Here is a 19,758-nt window from a genome sequence, read left to right on the forward strand (position 1 = left end):
TTGGCTTGGCTGAGCTCAAACATCATCTACAATCCTATAGCAAACAGCCAAAAAACTTATTCTACAGAAATGAAGTTAAATCATTCTGGATAGCACACTGCAACAGCTTGATGGACCACACACAGCACCTACCTTCCTTCTCCCAAGTCTTACCACTACAAACTAAAGAATCAGCTAACTAGAAAAGAAATTGACTAAAAGAATTATTTTCCTCATAATGTGAAGGAATTCTGAAACTGAAAAACTTAAAACTATATACCTAAACACCTAGTAATTTTGTTCAGAGTTTAAGATTTAAGTGTAGTAAAAATACTGTGCACCTTGAGATTTCTAAATTCAACTGACAATGATGTATATAATGTATTTTTTAAACTAAGAAACTAAGCAAAAAATGTGGAGGAATATAAAGTAAAAGCATTCAGTATTCATTAGATTTTGTTTTGTTGTGTCAGAGATAACCAGAAAGTATGAAAAAGCAATTGTAGGTGTTTTGAAGAACCCTCTCTATTCAGGGAACATGCTGAACACTCCTCCGTACAGAGTCTAGGACATAATTATATGCATAAGGGGAAAAAAGCATGAAAGTTATCGAAGAAAATTAGGATTATGTCAAAAAGACATCATTAAAAATCCACATTAACCTGTTAACAAAATCAAAGACATTATAAGAAAAGGAAATCACAGAATAATATCCCTCAAGAATATAGATGTAAATCATTAACAAAATATTAGTAATCCAGTAATTTATAAAAGTATAATACATCATGACCAAACGATAGCTGTCCCAGGAATAGAAGGTAGAACATTCAACAGAAATCAGTATTATTCATCACATTAACAGAATAAAAGAGAAAACCATATAGTTATCTCCAAAAGTACAGAAAAACATATGGCAAAATTCAACACATAATTCTTTATAAGAAGGTTCAAAATGCAGACTAAACTTAATTTGATAAAGGACATCTATGAGAAACAACTAATATCATACTTAATGATAAAAGACTGAAAAATTTATCCCTACAACTGGGAACAAAGCAAAAATATTAATTCAATATTTCTATTCAATAACTATTGAAAGTTTTAGCCAAAGTAGTAAGAAAAAAGAGATTATTCATAGTAAAAATGGTCAACTTTACAATGAGGGGTCAAAGCTGATCATCACCTCCTCAATCTCAACTAATTATTAAAAGTGAACAAACAGACATTTGTCTTCTGATGTGACACAATACAAAACAACACAGCACCACTTACGGAGTACTCTCCTCAAATATTTTGAGCCTGAGGTGTGCCTCGGTGCCTCAGTGGGTTAGCATCTGACTCTTGATTTCAGCTCAGGTCAAGATCTCAGGGTCCTGAGACTGAGCCCAGTGTCAGGGTGTGTGTGCTGGGCGTGGAGCCCGCCTAAGATCCTCTCTCTCTCCCCCAACCCACAGCTCACACATTTGCTCTCTCAAAAATAAAATTTAAAAATTTTTAAAAATTAAACATGAATACATTAAGCCTCTAGATCAGCACTGTCCAACAAAACTTCCTGTAATAATGGAAATGTTCTATTTGGCTACTGAGGACCTGATATGTGACTAGTTCAACTGAGAAACTGAATTTTTAAGTGTATTTAAATCCACATACTTTAAATAGCCACTAGTGGCTAGAACTGGACAGCACAGCTCTACAACTAACTTCCATTTATAGAAATGCAAGGGATAAAGGAAGAAATTAAATGACACACTTAAAGTATAGGTTATAATATATATGACAAACTGAGAAATCCAGAATGTGGAACATTCCACAGGATAACTGACATAGCTTTTCCAACCAGAGTCAATGGCATAAAAATGGTGTAGGGGATTACAAGGGAGACCTAGAAGACTTAACCAAATGTAAACTTCCTGTTCAGATCCTTGTCAAAACAAACCTACTACAAAAAGATATTTCAGAGACAAATCTGTAGACGGTATGAGATGATACTAAGAAAATACTATTCTTTTTATTAGGTGTGATAATGAAATTACAGTTATGTAAGAAAATAATAAAATATTAATAGATAATTAATAATAAATTACTAGAGTTGTGTACTGAAGGAGTGAAATGATACTTAGTATTTGCTTTAAAATTTTTCAGCAAGGTGTGCCTGGGTGGCTCAGCTCGTTAAGCGCCAGCCTTCAGCTCAGGTCATGATTTCAGGGTCCTAGGATCGAGCCCCACATGGGGCTCACTGCTCAGCGGGGAGTCTGCTTCTCCCTCTCCTTCTGCCCCTCCCTCCTGCTAGTGCTCTCTCGTTCTCTCAAATAAATAAATAAAATCTCTAAAAAAAAAATCTTCAGCCAAGAGTACAGCATAGGGGAATGCCCAAATAAAGTATTACATCTTCACAGTATTATGGAGTAGTATAAACTTAACTCAGAGGAGGGTCCATATATGTTAACATAGAAAAATACCCATGATAACTGTTAATCAAAATAAGAAAGCTGCAGAACAGTATATATAGCATGATGTCATTTGTATGAAAGAAAGTAGGCAAATCTGCAGACATATATAGGAGAGGAAATTAAGTTTTTAATTTTATTTCATATGCATTATTTGAATTATTCAAATTTAGCATTTAAAAAAATTTTAATAAAAAACTGGTCATTAAAAAACAAGCAGTAGTTTATTCCAATGTAGAATAATCCCTTCTCTGATCATCCTGTCTTTGAATACTTTCAATGACAAGGCCCACATTACCTTATAAGGAAATGCATTCCATTGTTAAATAGCTCCAGTTGTTAAAAAAGAATTTTAAAAAATTTTATTTAAGTAATCTATCCCCAGTGTGGGGCTCAAACTCATGACCCCAAGATCAAGAGTCCAGACAACAAGCCAGGCACCCTGTTAAAAAATAATTTATGCTAAATGGAAACTTCCCTTTTGTGTATCTTCCAGTCATTAGTCCTAGTTCTATTTCTAAAGTTCTGCTGTCTAACAATGATATCTACAATCATATGTGACTACTAGAAACTCAAAATGTGTCTAGTTCAAATTGAGATGTGCTTCAAGTGTAAAATGTAAACCAGTTTTTGAAGACATGAAAAAAAAGATGTCAAGTATCTCAAAATTTTATACTGGTATGTCAAAATAATCATTTTAGATGAATCAACTTCAATAAAATGTTAAAATTTTTACAAATCTTCAGTAGAAGGGGCTCCTGGGTGGCTCAGTGGGTTAAGCCGCTGCCTTCGGCTCAGGTCATGATCCCAGGTCCTGGGTTCAAGCCCCACATCGGGCTTTCTGCTCAGCAGGGAGCCTGCTTCCTCCTCTCTCTCTGCCTGCCTCTCTGCCTACTTGTGATTTCTCTCTGTCAAATAAATAAAATCTTTAAAAAAAAAAAAAAAAACAAATCTTCAGTAGAAGAGGTCTAAATGAAGTAAATGTAGTAAGTAAATATGGATGGCTGCTACATAAAAGTACACAGTCCAATTTTCTTACTTTTCTGCATGTTTGAAAATTTTCCCAACAGAACAAGGTAGAGTTAAAATGCAAAAAACAACAACACAGAAAATAACTGGCGCAAGATTAACATGTCCAAAGGTCCTTGTCTGTTCCATAAAGAAAATGGACATAAAGATTAACTTTAGATTTGACAGAACACAATGCAATAAGGAAAACAGACATAATGATTAACTTTCAATTTGACAGAAAACAAATGCAATAAATGTTTGATTCAACTTACAGAAGAATTAAAATAGAGTAACTTCTAAGCCAGGTTAAGAAAAAAAGGACAACAGTCAACAATAACAGCAAGAAAGGGAAAGGAAAGCAAAGGAAAAAAAAAAACACAGGAAAAAAACAAAACAGAAGAAGGCAAGAATTAGTAGATATCATGACAGTTTTTATTCATTTAATAACTATTCAAATATTTTAGTGTCTACTACAAAAGTCCTCAAAATATGGTTCACACTCTTTCAAGGGTTGTTTGTGGAGTTCAAACCATTATCATAATAGCATCAAGACATTACTTGCCTTTTTTTTTTTTTTAAAGATTTTTTTTATTTATTCGACAGACAAATCACAAGTAGGCAGAGAAGCAGGCAGAGAGAGAGGAGGAAGCAGGCTCCCCGCTGAGCAGAGAGCCTGATGCGGGGCTCGATCCCAGCACCCTGGGATCATGACCTGAGCCAAAAGCAGAGGCTTTAACCCACCGAGCTACCCAGGCACCCCCATTATTTGCCTTTTTCATTATGGTGATATTTACAATGAAGTTACAAAAGCAAGGGACAGTAAAACTGCTGGCAACCAAACATGAATCAAGACAGTGATACTATTAGTAGAAGTGCTATGTTCTTTACTAACATACTCAATTTTTTTAAAAGTCAGTTTCACTTAAGAATATCCTTCTGAAGATTAAAAAAGTAATCTTTAGGGGCGCCTGGGTGGCTCAATGGGTTAAGCCTCTGCCTTCAGCTCAGGTCATGATCTCGGGGTCCTGGGATCGAGCCCCGCATCAGGCTCTCTGCTCAGTGGGGAGCCTGCTTCCCCCCTCTCTCTCTGCCTGCCTCTCTGCCTACTTGTGATCTCTCTGTCAAATAAATAAATAATCAGAATCTTAAAAAAAAAAAAAGTTATCTTTATTAAATTCAATCTTTGCATATACAGCTTTTCATATTCTACATAAAGAAATAGGAGGAGCACCCAGCTTGCTCAGTTGGCAGAGCATGTGACTCTTGATCTCAGTTAGAGTCATGAGTTCAAGGCCTGCCTGGGGTATAGAGTTTACTTAAAAAACAAAAACTCATTAAAAAAAAAAAAAGGAAATACACATAAAGCATTTCTGCCACATATTAAAAACAATGGCTGATTTAAGGGAAAGTCATTATATATTTGAGTTGCAAGCTAAACTAGGCATTTTTTTCATAGAACACTGTTTTCATTTAAAAAAACAATAATTAGGGCACCTGGGTGACTCAGTGGGTTAAGCCTCTGCCTTCAGCTCAGGTCATAATCTCAGCGTCCTGGGATCGAGCCCTGCATTGGGCTCCCTACTTAGCGGGGAGCCTGCTTCCCCCTCTCTCTCTGCCTGCCTTTCTGCCTACTTGTGATCTGTCAAATGGATAAATAAAATCTTTAAAAAAAAATTTTTAATAAATAAATACACTAATAATTAACTGATAAACCTTAGTTACCTAGATTTGGTTATCTGGCAGACGTGGTTATTTGGGTCTCAAAAATGAACAAAAGGAGTTTATCACTTTAAGGAAAAACAAATAATTAAATTTGAGCTTTTAAGCAAGACTTAGAATTTGGAAATTTTATATGCGACAATAAGCTTCACAACTTTCCAATATTAAAAGGACTTTTCTAATGAGATCACTGGTAATATGAACAAATGCAAATTTTTTATACCATACAACAAAATATGTTAACATTCAAGAATCCACATAATTCAGTGACTTCATATTTACCAAATGATGAATTTTCCAAATCACGCATAAGTAAAAGATTCATCTAGTTATTATGGAATACAGGAATGTGATTAATATGGCTTCAGATTATACATTTAAACTAATCTTTTAGAAACCACCACTTGTCAAACTTTGGTGTAGTATCAAAGCATATCCACAATTACCTGATAAAGCTATTAAAATAAACTCTTCCCCTCTTCCAATTGCATAGCTATGTGAGGCTGGATTTTCTTCACATACTTCAACTAAGACAACATACACAGAAGACTGATTGCAGAAGGAGATGAGAATCTGGGTATCTTCTATTAAGCTCAATACTGAAGAGATTTGCAGAACTGTACAACAATGCCACTCTTCCAGTATTGTTTGCTTCACAAAACACAACTGATTTCTTTTTTTTTTTTTTTTAAGATTTTATTTATTTATTTGACAGACAGAGATCACAAGTAGGCAGAGAGGCAGGCAGAGAGAGAGGAGGAAGCAGGCTCCCTGCCGAGCAGAGAGCCCAATGCGGGGCTTGATCCCAGGACCCTGAGATCATGACCTGAGCCGAAGGCAGAGGCTCTAACCACTGAGCCACCCAGGCGCCCCCACAATTGATTTCTATACAAGTCTCTTATTCATGTTAATGTGTACTGGGTTTATTGGGGTTTTTTTAATAAATTAAATAGAACTTTAAAATTTAACTAAAATATGAGGCGCCTGGGTGGCTCAGTCGGGTTAAGCGTCTGCCTTCGACTCAGACCATGATCCCAGGTCCTGGGATGGAGTCTCGCATCCAGCTCCCTGCTCAGTGGGGAACCTGCTTCTCCTTCTCCCTCTGCCTGCTGCTCCCCCTACCCGTTCTCTCTTTCTCTCTGTCAAAATAAAATCTTTAGAAAAAAAGTTAAAGAAATTAGTAAAATTTCACTAAAATAGATGTAAACAGATGTAACCCACAAAAATAAAAGCACTTTGGGATCCTCAATAATTTTTAAGAGTGTAAAGGAGTGATGTGACCAAAAGTTAAGATTAGTCAAGTAATGCAAGGCACTAAGGAAATACAGTATCTCTAAAAATCTGAGGGGAACTATTAGGTTATTTTCCAAGTATATAAGGGATGTGAAAAGTACACAGCCATAGATTCATTTACCCTTTTATCAGGATAAGAAACTATTAATTTGGTACATATACTAAGAGCAGTGGCTGTCTAAAATTTTGGTAACATTAAATCACAGCCCCTTTCTTCTATATAAACACTTTCCTTTTTTTATTATTATTAACATATATTATTTGTTTCAGAGGTCCAGGTCTGTAGATTTATCAGTCTTACACAATACACAGTATGAACACTTTCCTTAAGGCTAGTCTCCTCTAGAGGAACTTGGCTCAGTCGGTTGAGCTTCCAACTTTTGGTTTCAGCTCAGGTCATGATCTCAGGCTCCCAAGATCAAGCCTCATGTCAGGCCCCCCGCTCTTCTCTCTCTCCCTTTCTAAAAATAAATAAATCTTAAGGGGGGGGGGAAGCTAGTCTCCTTTATAAAAAACAAGTGAATTTCATAAAAGAACTCAACTAATTTGGGGAATTGTCCCAAAAAAGAAGTTGTGTTCTTAAAGCAAAATCCAACAGAAAGATTCCTTTAGATTTGTTTTCCTATTGATAAAGTTCCTAATATTTTAATGTTAACAACTGAAATTTATTGTATCACTTTCTATTTATATAGCTTGCGTAGAGCTAATTTTCTTAAGAACACTATCACACTAAAGCTTAATTTCAATAAATATGCAATATTTAATCTCATTAATAACTGAAAAAAGCCAATTTAAAACAATTTTATGCTTTTCATTTACTCTACTAGCAAAAAATTAATTTTAAGGACTGTTCTCAGATCGGTGAAAGCACAAGAAAAACCAGCACTTCTTATATAAAAAGTGGGAATAAAGTTGGTAGGATCTTTTTGAATTTGCAAGTATTTAATAGCCTCCCCCCCGCACAACTCTGTATCACATCACCCACCTAACTTTTTTCCTCTTAGCACTCACCACTCTTAAAAATCTAAAGATTAAAAATTCTTATTTTAAATAATTATCTATCCCATTACTGTATAGGATACATAATAGCAGGAGCCGTATTCATGACTGTATTTGAGCTTAGGACATCTATCATAGAGTAAGTGTTCAAAAAAAGTCTGATAAATAATTGACAGTCCTAGAAGTATTATTTTTTTAAAAGTAAACACAAACAAAAACTTTTGGAAACAACCTATTTGTCCATCAAACCCAGAATGATTATATACACTATGGTACTTCAGTGGAATACCAAGAAGTTTTTAACAATAATATGGCAGATCTACAAGTAACTAGAATGGAACGATCTGAGGCACATTAAATGAAAAAAATAAGCTGTCAAATACATCCGTACCATATTTTTGTGTTGAGAGGAAAGACATACACAGAATTACAGAAAAACTATGGAAATAATACCTAATTGGCCAGTAGTCAATTCTAGGGAAAAGTAGTAGCATTTGGAAAGAGACTGATAGTGGTCAAGGGTAACTTCAGCTCTATTTGTATAATTTAAATCTTCAAATCATACATTACATACTCATTCAAATTGCTTATATAACTATGCATTTTTTTCTTCAAATTGATTTCTAAGAGAAATCAACATGTTGTTCAGGGTCCAGTCCTGTGTCTTACCAAGAGGAAATCTACTATAGAGAATCCGTTACCAAAAAAAAGAGGAAATTGAGGCAACTCACAGATTACCAATAGCAGAGAGCTTCCGTGACTTCTTGAACTAAAAGGGTAGTAAAACGAAATAGTATCACCAGATCAAAGAAGCTTGGGATGGTGTTAGAACCACAGTGTGATGTCTTCAGTGGTAAACTGGACCATGGAAGAAGGGGCCACTAATAGGACAGAGAACTGCTGCTGGAGTTGGCTCAAAAAAAGGGGTAGAGAAATATGCTGGCTTCTTTCCTCATCTCACCCACCAATCTTCCGTTAGCACCTACCATTGCCAAATCCAAAAAGCAGACTGGTCTAATCAAATAATCACGTTGTACATTTTAAACTCTCACAATGTTATTTATCAATGATATCTCAATAAAGTTGGGGGGTGGGGGCAACAACAAACACATGTAGAAAGCAAAGGACCCTAGGAAATGTAATCCCTTGCAACACAGAACAGAGCAGGGAAAAAGCAGGAGAGATCTGACAGCAAACTGGCTGACTAGCACAGTCAAGTTATCAAATGTGTGCCCTACTTCCTATGTTCTATGGCAGCAGATGATACACGTGGTGGCTCAACATCTATTTTAAGCCTTATTTAAGAATTAAGAGAACCTGATTTGAGGGAAGTGAAGGAGGAATTAGAGGTACAAAATGCAGTAATGGGGGGAGGGGGGAGTAAATTATTAGAAACACTGTTACTTCCTAGAGGAGCAAATATACCAAAGTCAGTCACATGTATAGATTATACAAAATTTCATTATATCAAATCTCTCTATACCTGGGAGGAATTTCTGGAAATATGAGACACAGTAAGTTTTGAAAAATAAAAGTTCAGCTTAGAAACCAAGAATTTAAACTTAAACTTATGTTTACCAATATGCACTTTGAGGGTCTTCCTCTAAAACCATTTTAGGGGTTCCTGAGTGGCTCAGTCAGTTAAATGTCTGCCTTTGGCTCAGGTCATGATCCCAAGGTCCTGGGATCGAGCCCCACATCAGGCTCCCTGCTCAGTGGGGAGTCTTCTCTCTCTCCCTCTGCCATTCCCCCTTGCTCATCCTCTAGTAAAAATCTTAAAAATAACACTTTTAAAACTAAAAAAAAAAAATCTTAAAAATAAATAAGCAAAACCATTTTAAACAAATATACTTAAAACTTGCATCTTTCAAAAAAGAACAAAACAAAATCTAGGTTAGGAACTAAAGAAGAAGAGTTGCTTGATAAAAATGCCAATATTGAAAGAAAAGCCTAATTTCATTTAAGCATTCTACTGATTTTAGACTAGGAACTGGTAAACTTTTTCTGCAAAGGACCAGATGGTAAATATTTTAGGCTCCAGAGACCATGTAGTCTGTGCCACTACTACTCAACTCTGTGAAAGCAGCCACAGTTCACATGTAAATGAACAGATGTGACTCTGTTCCAATAAATCTTTATGGACATTAAAATTTGAATTTCATGCAAGCTTCACATGTCACAAAATATTCTTTTTTGATTTTTTTCCAACGATTTAAAAATGTAAAAATCATTCTCAGCCCACAGGACATATAAAAACAATCAGTGAGCCAAATTTGGCCAATGGATCATAGCTGCTGATCTCTGGTCTCAAATAATGTCATGGAGCTCTACATTTGAAGATTAGGTTTGGGTCGCCTCTGTCCAAATGGCTATGGTGTTAAACTATTTTAAACTATTAAACAAGGGCTAATCTATTCAAATTTTTATTCCAATCTATCCGCAACAGACGAGTTTTTAACATAGTTGTCAGACTTCAAAAAATTATACAGTCTCTAATGCAAAGAATCTATGTAAGTACATTTAACCTACACAAAAACAAACCAGAACACTTGAGAGTCTTTCACGGTATTCTTTTTTTTTTTTTTTTTTTTTTTAAGGATTTTATTTATTTGAGAGAGAGAGAAAGAGTGTGAGCGCGCACAGGCAGGGGTAGAGGCAGAGGCAGGGAAAGAAACAGACCTCCCCTACTCCACCCAAGCTGAACAGGGAGCCCAATGAGGGGCTCAATCCCAGACCCTGGGATCATGACCTGAGCCAAAGATAGCCACTTAACCAACTGAGCCACCCAGGTGCCCCTCTATCACTGTATTCAATCAAACAAAGCTAATATAAGAAAAACCTTGGCCCTAACATACATGCACTCCATTCCTTTGGCTCACATCTGTGACAAAAGAGTAACCAGCTATTAGCTCACAAGTTCTGGTAAGGGATGTCAGGGATATTATTTGTTTACAAGACTGCAAAAGCATATGATCTACCTTTCATTTTAGAATAAAATAATAAAATCTAGGCAATATAATCCAAATGCCTCTGATAACCAAATCTCAAAGTCTCCAATACAGAAATACAACTGCCCAAAGAATTCCAAGTTCATCCATTCTTCTACTAATCTTTAACCAATATAGGCTATGAGAAAGTTTGTATTTTTACAGTGCAGCTTCAATCCCTTGTAGAATCGTTCCTTCTGAATCTTATTTCAACATTTCCCTAGACTTTGCACAAAAGGATGTTAAAAGAAATTGCTGGGCAATACCTAATACCCTATTTACTATAAAAAGGATTGCAAGGGGCACCTGGGTGGCTTAGTCGTTAAGCGTCTGCCTTCAGCTCAGGTCATGATCATAGGGTCCTGAGATCAAGCCCCCACATCAGGCTCCCCACTCGGCAGGAAGCCTGCTTCTCCCTCTTCCACTTCCTCTGTTTGTGTTCCCTCTCTCACTCTCTAATACATACATAAAATCTTTTTTTTTTCTTTTTGAGGGTAGGTAGCTATTTTTTATTTAAAAAAATTATTGACTACTACTTGCTGGGTTTTTTTTTTTTTTTCATATTTTCTGACACTTTTTTTCTTTCTTTATTACTTTATGTACCACATCCAGTGCTCCATGCAATACATGCCCTCTTTAATACCTACCATGAGGCTCACCCAGCCCCTACCCTCCTTCCCTCCAAAACCCTCAGTTCGTTTCTCAGAGTCCAGTCTCTCATGGTTTGTCTTAAATAAAATCTTTAAAAAGCGGGCGGGGCGGGGGGGGGGAGGACTGTAGAAATTTTCATCTAGTATATCATCTATCACCTTTTTGATGAGAACCTATGGAAGAAATTTCTCAGGCACAGTGCCATCTATGAACTCTTTTCTCAAGAGACTTACGTGTCTTTTACCTTATAGATACTACATATATTATACTCTGGTATAAAATTCTTTTATTTAGCTGTAAAACCAAGCCTTCACAGTTCAGCTCTGGTAACCGTGTAAAGACTATGGCACACATTTGTATGTACTTCTATAATCAGCTCCAAGTCACTGAATTTTTTTTCCCCTCAAAATTTTCTTTTGAAAAAAAAAATCCTCACAAATTGTGCTTAGGTTAAGCTAGCTCGAAGTGAGACCTAACTTTTCAACAGCATAAGACACTATCACACCCACGTATATAGACATTCATCAACAGGGGGAAAAAAAAAAAAAGCAAAACTACCTCAAACAGCTGCAGTTTGTTCTTTGTGTGGCTTCAACAAAATCCCAGGATGCTACTTTATCAGGTATCTCTTCTTCAGACAAACCACCTGATGAAGCTGAATATTTCCTCCTAAGATTTGAAATTATAAAATTCTTTAGAAATCATAAGGTTTTCTATAACCATGAATTAAGCATTAAAATTGAAGTTCAAAAGTCAGACTTTTAAAGTCATACAAATGACTCTATACTTTAAATATCTATGTGCAAATAACTACCAACATGCAATATTTTAAACTTGAAAATGAAAACACGTACTTGTTCTGTGCTCTGTTCATATTGCATTCTTGCCAAACTCTATCCACCACATGATTTGCTAATTTTCTGGGTATTTTCCCACCATGGTGGTTAGTACTATCAGAGTTGAAGCCATCAGACACTGAAGAAAATTTGACCCACTTCTGGGCAGACTGAGGATCAACTGAAAACAAACAAAAAAGAATAGGCTATAGGAGAATAAAAGTACTTTTAAAGTAACATTATTTGGGTTTGGGCTTGGGTTTTTTTTTCTTGTTAATTTGTTATGCAGTGTATTCCACAGTTATCTGATTTGTCTCCATATATTTTGAAGCAAAAAGCATGTTACTTTACTTAAAATACAGAAAGCATGGGCGCCTGGGTGGCTCAGTGGGTTAAAGGCTCTGCCTTCAGCTCAGGTCATCATCCCAGGATCCTGGGATCAAGCCCTGCATGGGGCTCTCTGCTCAGCAGGGAACCTACCTCCCCCATCCTCGCTGCCTGCCTCTCTGCCTACTTGTGATCTCTGTCAAATAAATGAATAAAATCTTAAAAAAAAAAAAAAAATACAGAAAGCAAAAAATCCAAACAGAGGATGTAAACTTGGTGGTAGTGTTCTATCAATGCTAACTCCCTGACTTTGAGGATTAAATGGTAGTTATACAGGAGAGTGTTCTTAAATTTGGGAAAAACACTGAGTCAGTGGGCGTAATGGGGCATTGTGTCTGCAGCTTGTTCTCAAATGATTCAGAAAAAGACCAATGATAATAAATGTATACATCTAGAGAGGGTGATGGAACCAATGCTAACAGTTTGGAAATCTGGATGAGGGAGTTCTTTGTATTATACATGGAAACTCTTCAGTAAGTCTGAAATTATTTCAAAATAATTACAACAGATTTATAACTAGTGTTAATGAAACAGATTAATACAATACCTGTTTGGACTTCCTCAGGAGATGTAGGTGGTGTAAGAGTAACTGAAGATATAGCAGGATCTCTTGTGGAAGCAGGCACTTGGTGGACACCCAAGCAAGAAGCTGAACAGTGAGAGGATCCCACAGAGCTAGGAGTAGGAATGTCTGACTGAGGGACTAGAACAAAGCATGCTGGGTAGATCATTCGGACACCAGCTGAAAGGAAAAAATAATGGACAGGAAAATAAATTACCACTGTGACTATAGTGGGATTAGTTTCACTCAAAAGTACTGTAATGGAAAAGTTTATATGATTATATTTGTTTAATTAAATAAACTTAATGTATTTTTTTAAAGATTTTATTTATTTATTTGACACACAGAGATCACAAGTAGGCAGAGAGGCAGGCAGAGAGAAAGAAGGGAAGCGGGCTCCCTGCTGAGCAGAGAGCCTGATGCGGGGCTCGATCCCAGGACCCTGACATCATGACCTGAGCCGAAGGCAGAGGCTTTAACCCACTGAGCCACCCAGGCGCCCTCTTAATGTAATTTTTATAAATACATGCCCCTTTTGGCATAAGGTTTTTTGGAAGAAACTAAGAGAAGCTGTTAATACCTTTAATGGTTACCTTCAGTGAGATACTGAGAAGCAAGCAGCTTTCCCTTTTCATTTTTGGATTTTCTAACCATGAGTGTATATTACTTTTAAATCTTTATTTGTAAAGCTGAAAACTATAATGTATACTTTTAAATTTTTTTAAGTTTAACAAAGGTAATCTGGACACTAGAATTAAGGACCATTTTCTGCTTTCTTCTTCATACGTCTTTTTATGAAAGCTTAATATATGTTTGTGTTTTGTTTCTGGTTTTGTCACAACTACCCTGGTAGTAATGCATTTATTAAAATTCAATACTGGTATTCTTTTTATTTAAAAAAAAAGTGAAAAAGGCAATCTTCATATATTGCCACATGATTCCATTAAACACTGCTGCAGATTCTAATCCTAATTATCTGCTCAATTATACATTCCCCACACCTCCCCCATCTCTCTAATATGGAGAATACCTATTCACTCCATTGTTAGGCTTGCCTGTGTGACCCGCATGTGATATAAACCAGATCCCAACAGGAGCTTTAAATGTGCTTCACGATCAGTCCAGCCTCTCTTATTCCTGTCCTTTCCCTCAAGATGCACATGTCCCAAATATAGTTTACCTTGTTAATCTGGGTCCCTGAATGAGAAAACCATACAGAAGAGTCAATATGAAAAGAGCTGACCTGGGCAGAGCAGATCAAAGCCATGAGTTCTTAAGTGTATCTTCTACCTTCTAAAAGTTATCAGAGGCAAGTTTTACCGAATGTTAAAATACTACACAACACTGGTGGTCAACTTTCCGGCTTCCAAATGTTACTCATTCACAGTTATCTTCTTCCCATCTTTAGCATGCTTACCTCTAGGTGAAATATACTTCCTTGCCCCAATGACTTTGGCATGACAAAGTGACTAGTTCTGTCTAATGCAGTGTAAGCAGATGTAACATACATTATATCCTAGCAGAAGCTTTAAATACACTTACATAGTTACACTCAGTACTTATTATTCCTCTGGTCTTTAAGAACAGCATGTCCCTGAGAGTGGGTAATCACTGAACCTAGGTTGTAGAATGACAAGATATGAGGAGCCAAACCACAATCATACTGCAGCCCTTATGTAATGTGAGGAGAAAACAAAGAAATACATGTTTAATGCTGAAAGGCACTAAGGCATTGGAATTATCATTCAACAAAATCTAAGCAACATACAGTTACATACTTTCCCCTTAAATTTAATACTCAGAATCCATACCAACAAGAACTTCTACTGCAGCTAAAGAATCATCTTCCCAATCCATATCTTCCTGTTTTTCTTCAGACATCTCCTTTAAGCAAGATGAGATAGGATAGAATTGTTTCCATTCACCAATCAGTTTTTTGGTAGCTGAATCAGACATCTTGAATGCTTGTCCTGTGAGAGTGCCATTTAGTCCAAATGGGCTTAAGATTACTAGAAACCCAAAAGAAACATCAAGTAAGTAACTAAAGACTGGTACACCAGGTAAGATCACAATGAATAGTTTGACAAAGTAATTATGCAATCTAAAAAATAAAAGGAAACTCATATTAACAGTCATTTCAGAGAAAAATTTATTATACCTCACTATTGTGAAGATAAAGCACAATATTTATTATAAAATCTTAAAATTTTGTTCACCCAAAGTATCTCACATGGTTAGAATTTCAACATGAGTTGGGGTGTTATGTATATCCTTCAAGTTCTCTTGATTTCCAGTAAGAAAAAGCAACTTAAGGAAAAACTGTGTGCGTGCATGTATCTATAAATCTAAGTACTTTCATTATGCACTGCCATGTAAATTTTTAAAAAGCAAATACTAGGGTTAAAATTAAAACAAGAACATACTGTCAGTCTTTAAAAACCAATCAGCAATTTCATGTAAATATCAAAATCCCCATGTACCAACATTAAAAATGGCTTACATGACTGGACACAAAAGATGACCTTGAAAGCATAAACATATATATCTGCTAAGTGCTATTTAAAAGAGCATTTTAAAATACGTTATCATTCATGTACAAGAATTTTTAAAAATAATATTTGTATTAAAAAGCTTATTTCATTGACTTAAAACAGGAAAAAAGAGTAATTGCTAGGCTAAAGAACAGGGAAATTTCATTAATACCAAAATTTAAAATTACCAATTGCAGTAAGAGTTTTCTTGAAACAATAAGAGATCAAATATCTAAGATAGTAAAATAATCTACCTTGAAATGGGCTATTAGACTGTTGAGCAAGGGTGATATGCTCTTCACTAAGAAGGTATACTGGTTGATGTTGGTTAATTTCCACACTGGTACAAACATTGCTATCTCCATGCAAGAAAAAGGTGAAAGAGCAGGACAAGTGTTCACTAATAAAGAAGAAAAAGTTTTATTTTAGTGATGATTAATAGCGAAAATGTAAGTTAACTTGCTTTTCTTTATTAAAAAGTTATACTAAAAAATACACATCTCTTTAACCCAGAAATTCTACTTCATCATCTGAAAGGAAAAAAAAAAAAAAAAGTCACAGATATAAGCAAAGATTTAGTTTTAAGAAAAAGAAAAAAACAGCACTGTTTATAGTAGAAAAAGCTGCAAATAGAGGAACCAGTAAACAAGTTAGGTACACGCACACATACCCTTATAATACATCCACCAAAATATATAAAAAATCTAGGTATGCAATTGAATTAAGGATGACCTAATGTTTATTTTCCCTTATAATTAAAAAATTAAATGCAACTATATCTTCTCATTTTATTATTTCTAAAATTGGGCTACATTCAATCAGTCAAGCATTTAACGTACTGCTCTCCTCTCACCCCTAATAGTAAGTTATTTTAAAGCAATGAAGGATCTTACAATTGAAGGCATCCTAGAATCCAAGCTATATGCAAAGCAGAACATCTTATGAAACTTAGATATGGCTGAGAAAATAAAAGTTCCCAGAAGGAAAGCACAAAGATCCTCAGAATAAAATACAGACAGGTCAAATGGCCCAGAAGAGAAGACTGTACACTAAGAAGAATCCATTTCTCTTATTTCTTCTCCACACATTTATTTTAAGAATTTGTCCTGGGCACTTGTGTGGTGCAGTTGGTTAAGCATCTGCCTTTGGCATGGGTCATGATCCCAAGGTCCTGGGATCGAGCCCCTTATCAGGCTCCTTGCTCGGTGGGGAGTCTGCTTTTCCTTTTCCCTCTGCCTGCCTCTCCCGCTGCTTGTGCACACGTTGTCTCTCTCTGTGCCAAATAAATAAATAAAATCTTAAGGGAGGAAAAAAAAATAATTTGTTTTAAAGAACCAGTTCTTTAAAACATAACCATTATAAGTCAAAATACTGTTGTTATCTATCTATAAGCCCTCTTGAATTATTTCTGGACAAGGGCACAAAAAAAATAAGTTACAGTAAAAGTAATACTATAGCTAACAAAAGTGGGAAAATAAAATGTCAGAAAGAGGTGATGAGTGCTGCAGAGCTGAGAATTTCTTCACTTTATATATATCAGGGAGCCAACAGATTGTCTGAAGTTGATAGAAATATTAAGAAACTGAAATTTAGGGGTGCCTGGGTGGCTCAGTGGGTTAAAGCCTCTGCCTTCGGCTCAGGTCATGATCCCAGGGTCCTGGGATCGAGCCACGCATCGGGCTCCCTGCTGAGCAGAGAGCCCGATTCCTCCTCTCTCTCTGCCTGCTTATCTGCCTACTTGTGATCTCTATCTGTCAAATGAATAAATAAAAAAAATCTTTAAAAAAAAAAAAAAAGAAACTGAAATTTAAGCTATCTCTCAAGTTAAAGAGATAACCAACAGAAAAACTGACAATACTATCACTAATAAACCAATCTTATCTTTCATGGTAAAGAATCAGTAGATACTGTCTAAAGTTGATAGATCAAGGTCTAGAGGGATAAGCACCTCTGTAATTATGGCAATAACCACTAGAAGTAGTAAGCAAAAAAGTTAAAACACAAAGATGGAAAACTAAACCTGGTTACTTCTAGGGAATGGGACTAAAGTAATTAAGCAGGGATCTTTAGGTTTTCGAAATTTATATTATTCTATACTGCTTTAAGTGTATTATTTTTAAATTTTTAAAAATTATGAATCTTGGGGTGCCTGGGTGGCTCAGTCTTGGTTAAACATCTGCCTTCAGTTCAGGTCATGATCTCAGGATCCTGGGATCAAGCTCTGCTTGGGGCTCTCCACTCAGCAGGGAGTCTCTGTTTCTCCCTCTCAAATAAATGCATATACAATCTTTTATAAAAATTATGAATTATTTAATCAATGCTTACTATATCTTTCCCCACCCCAACAGATTCTGTTGCCCCTTTTTTTTTTTTTTTTTTTTAATAAACTTATTGGGGCGCCTCGGTGGCTCAGGGAGTTAAGCCTCTGCCTTCGGCTCAGGTCATGATCTCAGGGTTCCGGGATCAAGCCCCACATCAGGCGCTCTCTGCTCAGCAGGGAGCCTGCTCCCACCCCCACCTCGCCTGCCTCTGCCTATTTGTGATCTCTTTCTCTCTCTCCCTCTAATAAATAAATAAAATCCTTAAAAATAAATAAATTAAAATTAAAATTAAAAAACTTATTTTTTGAATAACTTCAAATTTACAGAAAAGTTGCAAAGGTATCATAGACAGTTCCCATATATCCTTTATCCAACCCAGTTTCTCCTGAAGTTAAACATCTTACATAACAATGCTATATCCATCAAACAAGTAATTAACACTGGTACATTAATTCCAGTCCTTATTTGGATTTCACCAGGTTTTCCACTTGACCATTTTTCGGTTTCAGGATCCAATCCAAGATACCACCCTGCATTTAGCCAATAGATTCTTTCCTTTCAGGTTTACTGAACCATAAATGATAAAGCCAAATAGTTTTAAAATATGAAATAAAATTACTTTAATTATTTATTAAATTTATTAAATTATATATTAAACTTGTTACTTATCAAAGACCAATCCTATTGGAACAGCTATTGGTTGACTAATTACAAAGCCTACAGACATTTGCTTAGGTATAAAGTAAAATCTAAAATAATCATCAAGAGACTTAACTAGTAACTTTTTGAGACCTGTCCATCAAAAAGCAGACCACTTCTAATACCCATTTAAAATAAAGACAATTTTATCTTTGCTTTCCAGCAATGGTAAGGCACGCATACTGTAAAACAGGGGAAATGTACCAAAAACATAGGTTAACCTAACTCCAAATGCTTAAAGCAGAACATGTACATACATTCAAAAGAACTCTACATTAAACTTAGTATTATATTCAAATCTAAATGAACTATATACTAAGCCACCAGATGAAAGCAAGTATTATTCCTTTATTCAACAAGTATTTTATGGCTAAGGACATGGCACTATAGTAAATACACACTTAATTACTGTTATGTTTAGTGCTATTTAAAAACCACGTACAGGATCTATGAGACTGTCTCAACAAGACCTAGATAATGAACAAACTTTGATTCTTAAGTGGAAAAGAATCAAACTTGGATAACAATACAAAAGTTATCCTTATGTCTCATGGTACATTACATCAGCTTACCCCAGATACCTATTTCTTCTCCAACCTCATCTCTTACTAGTAAGTCTTCCTTTATTACTTTTCCTTTTCAACTGGCCTCTCTTCAGTTCCTTAAACACACCAGACCTTTATACCTACTGTTATTCAATCTGAAACACTCCACATATCTACGTTCACTTTCATTAGGTTTTTTATTCAGATACCTTGTAGATGCTGATTTTACCAATCACCCTACTTTAAATTGTCCTTTAATTCCTATTCTGGGATAGGTTTCCTTTGGCTAAATAATCGTAACCTAAAATTTTAATTTACTTTTTTCTTATAGCTGTCCCAGAATGTAAGCTCTACTAGAGGAGGAATGTGTCTTCTTTATTCAAGGTTGTATCCACAGATTTTAGAATAGGTCCTTGACACATAGTAGGTACGCACTAAATACTGTATCTGAGCAACTTATTTCTAATCAAACATTGCTTTTCTTATCAAGTCTGTATCTATATAGTTGTCCAAAGCTAGAAAAGTGAATCATCCTCAACTCTTTTTTCCTAAACTCCTGATTCTAGTTCTTAAATACCCATGATTCGTCAGTTGTCTTTTTAAGCTCTGAATAACTACTAAAATCTCTAATTTATCTTCTCGCTTTCCACTGCTGACAGGCATCTTTTTAAAAATTAATTCTGATCATGTAACTGGCGGCTCAAAATCAACAGTTGCCCAATGCCCTAAGGAAAAAAAACAAAAAACAACAAAACCCCCCATAGTACAGCACTTTAGACCCTTTGTTATCT

General features: G+C 35.7%; 1 protein-coding gene across 3 annotated transcripts in view; it reads right to left on the reverse strand.

Moving 5' to 3' along the window:
- Positions 1–19,758, reverse strand: part of LOC111151269 (mediator complex subunit 13) — a 104,061-nt gene that overhangs the window by 54,931 nt on the left and 29,372 nt on the right. For all 3 annotated transcript variants that reach the window (XR_002640847.1, XM_022509144.1, XM_022509146.1), the window contains exons 4-8: positions 15,657–15,802; positions 14,683–14,880; positions 12,857–13,051; positions 11,941–12,103; positions 11,645–11,755 (exon numbers count right to left, since the gene is read on the reverse strand). Coding sequence is in view for 2 of the 3 variants with exons in the window: in XM_022509144.1 (XP_022364852.1) it covers positions 11,645–11,755; positions 11,941–12,103; positions 12,857–13,051; positions 14,683–14,880; positions 15,657–15,802 (813 nt within the window). In the remaining variant the exon portion in view is untranslated. The remainder of the gene's footprint in view (positions 1–11,644; positions 11,756–11,940; positions 12,104–12,856; positions 13,052–14,682; positions 14,881–15,656; positions 15,803–19,758) is intronic.

Source organism: Enhydra lutris, unplaced genomic scaffold, assembly GCF_002288905.1.
Source record: "Enhydra lutris kenyoni isolate GAN:26980312 unplaced genomic scaffold, ASM228890v2 scaffoldscaffold26, whole genome shotgun sequence".
Taxonomy (NCBI): Eukaryota; Metazoa; Chordata; class Mammalia; order Carnivora; family Mustelidae; genus Enhydra; species Enhydra lutris.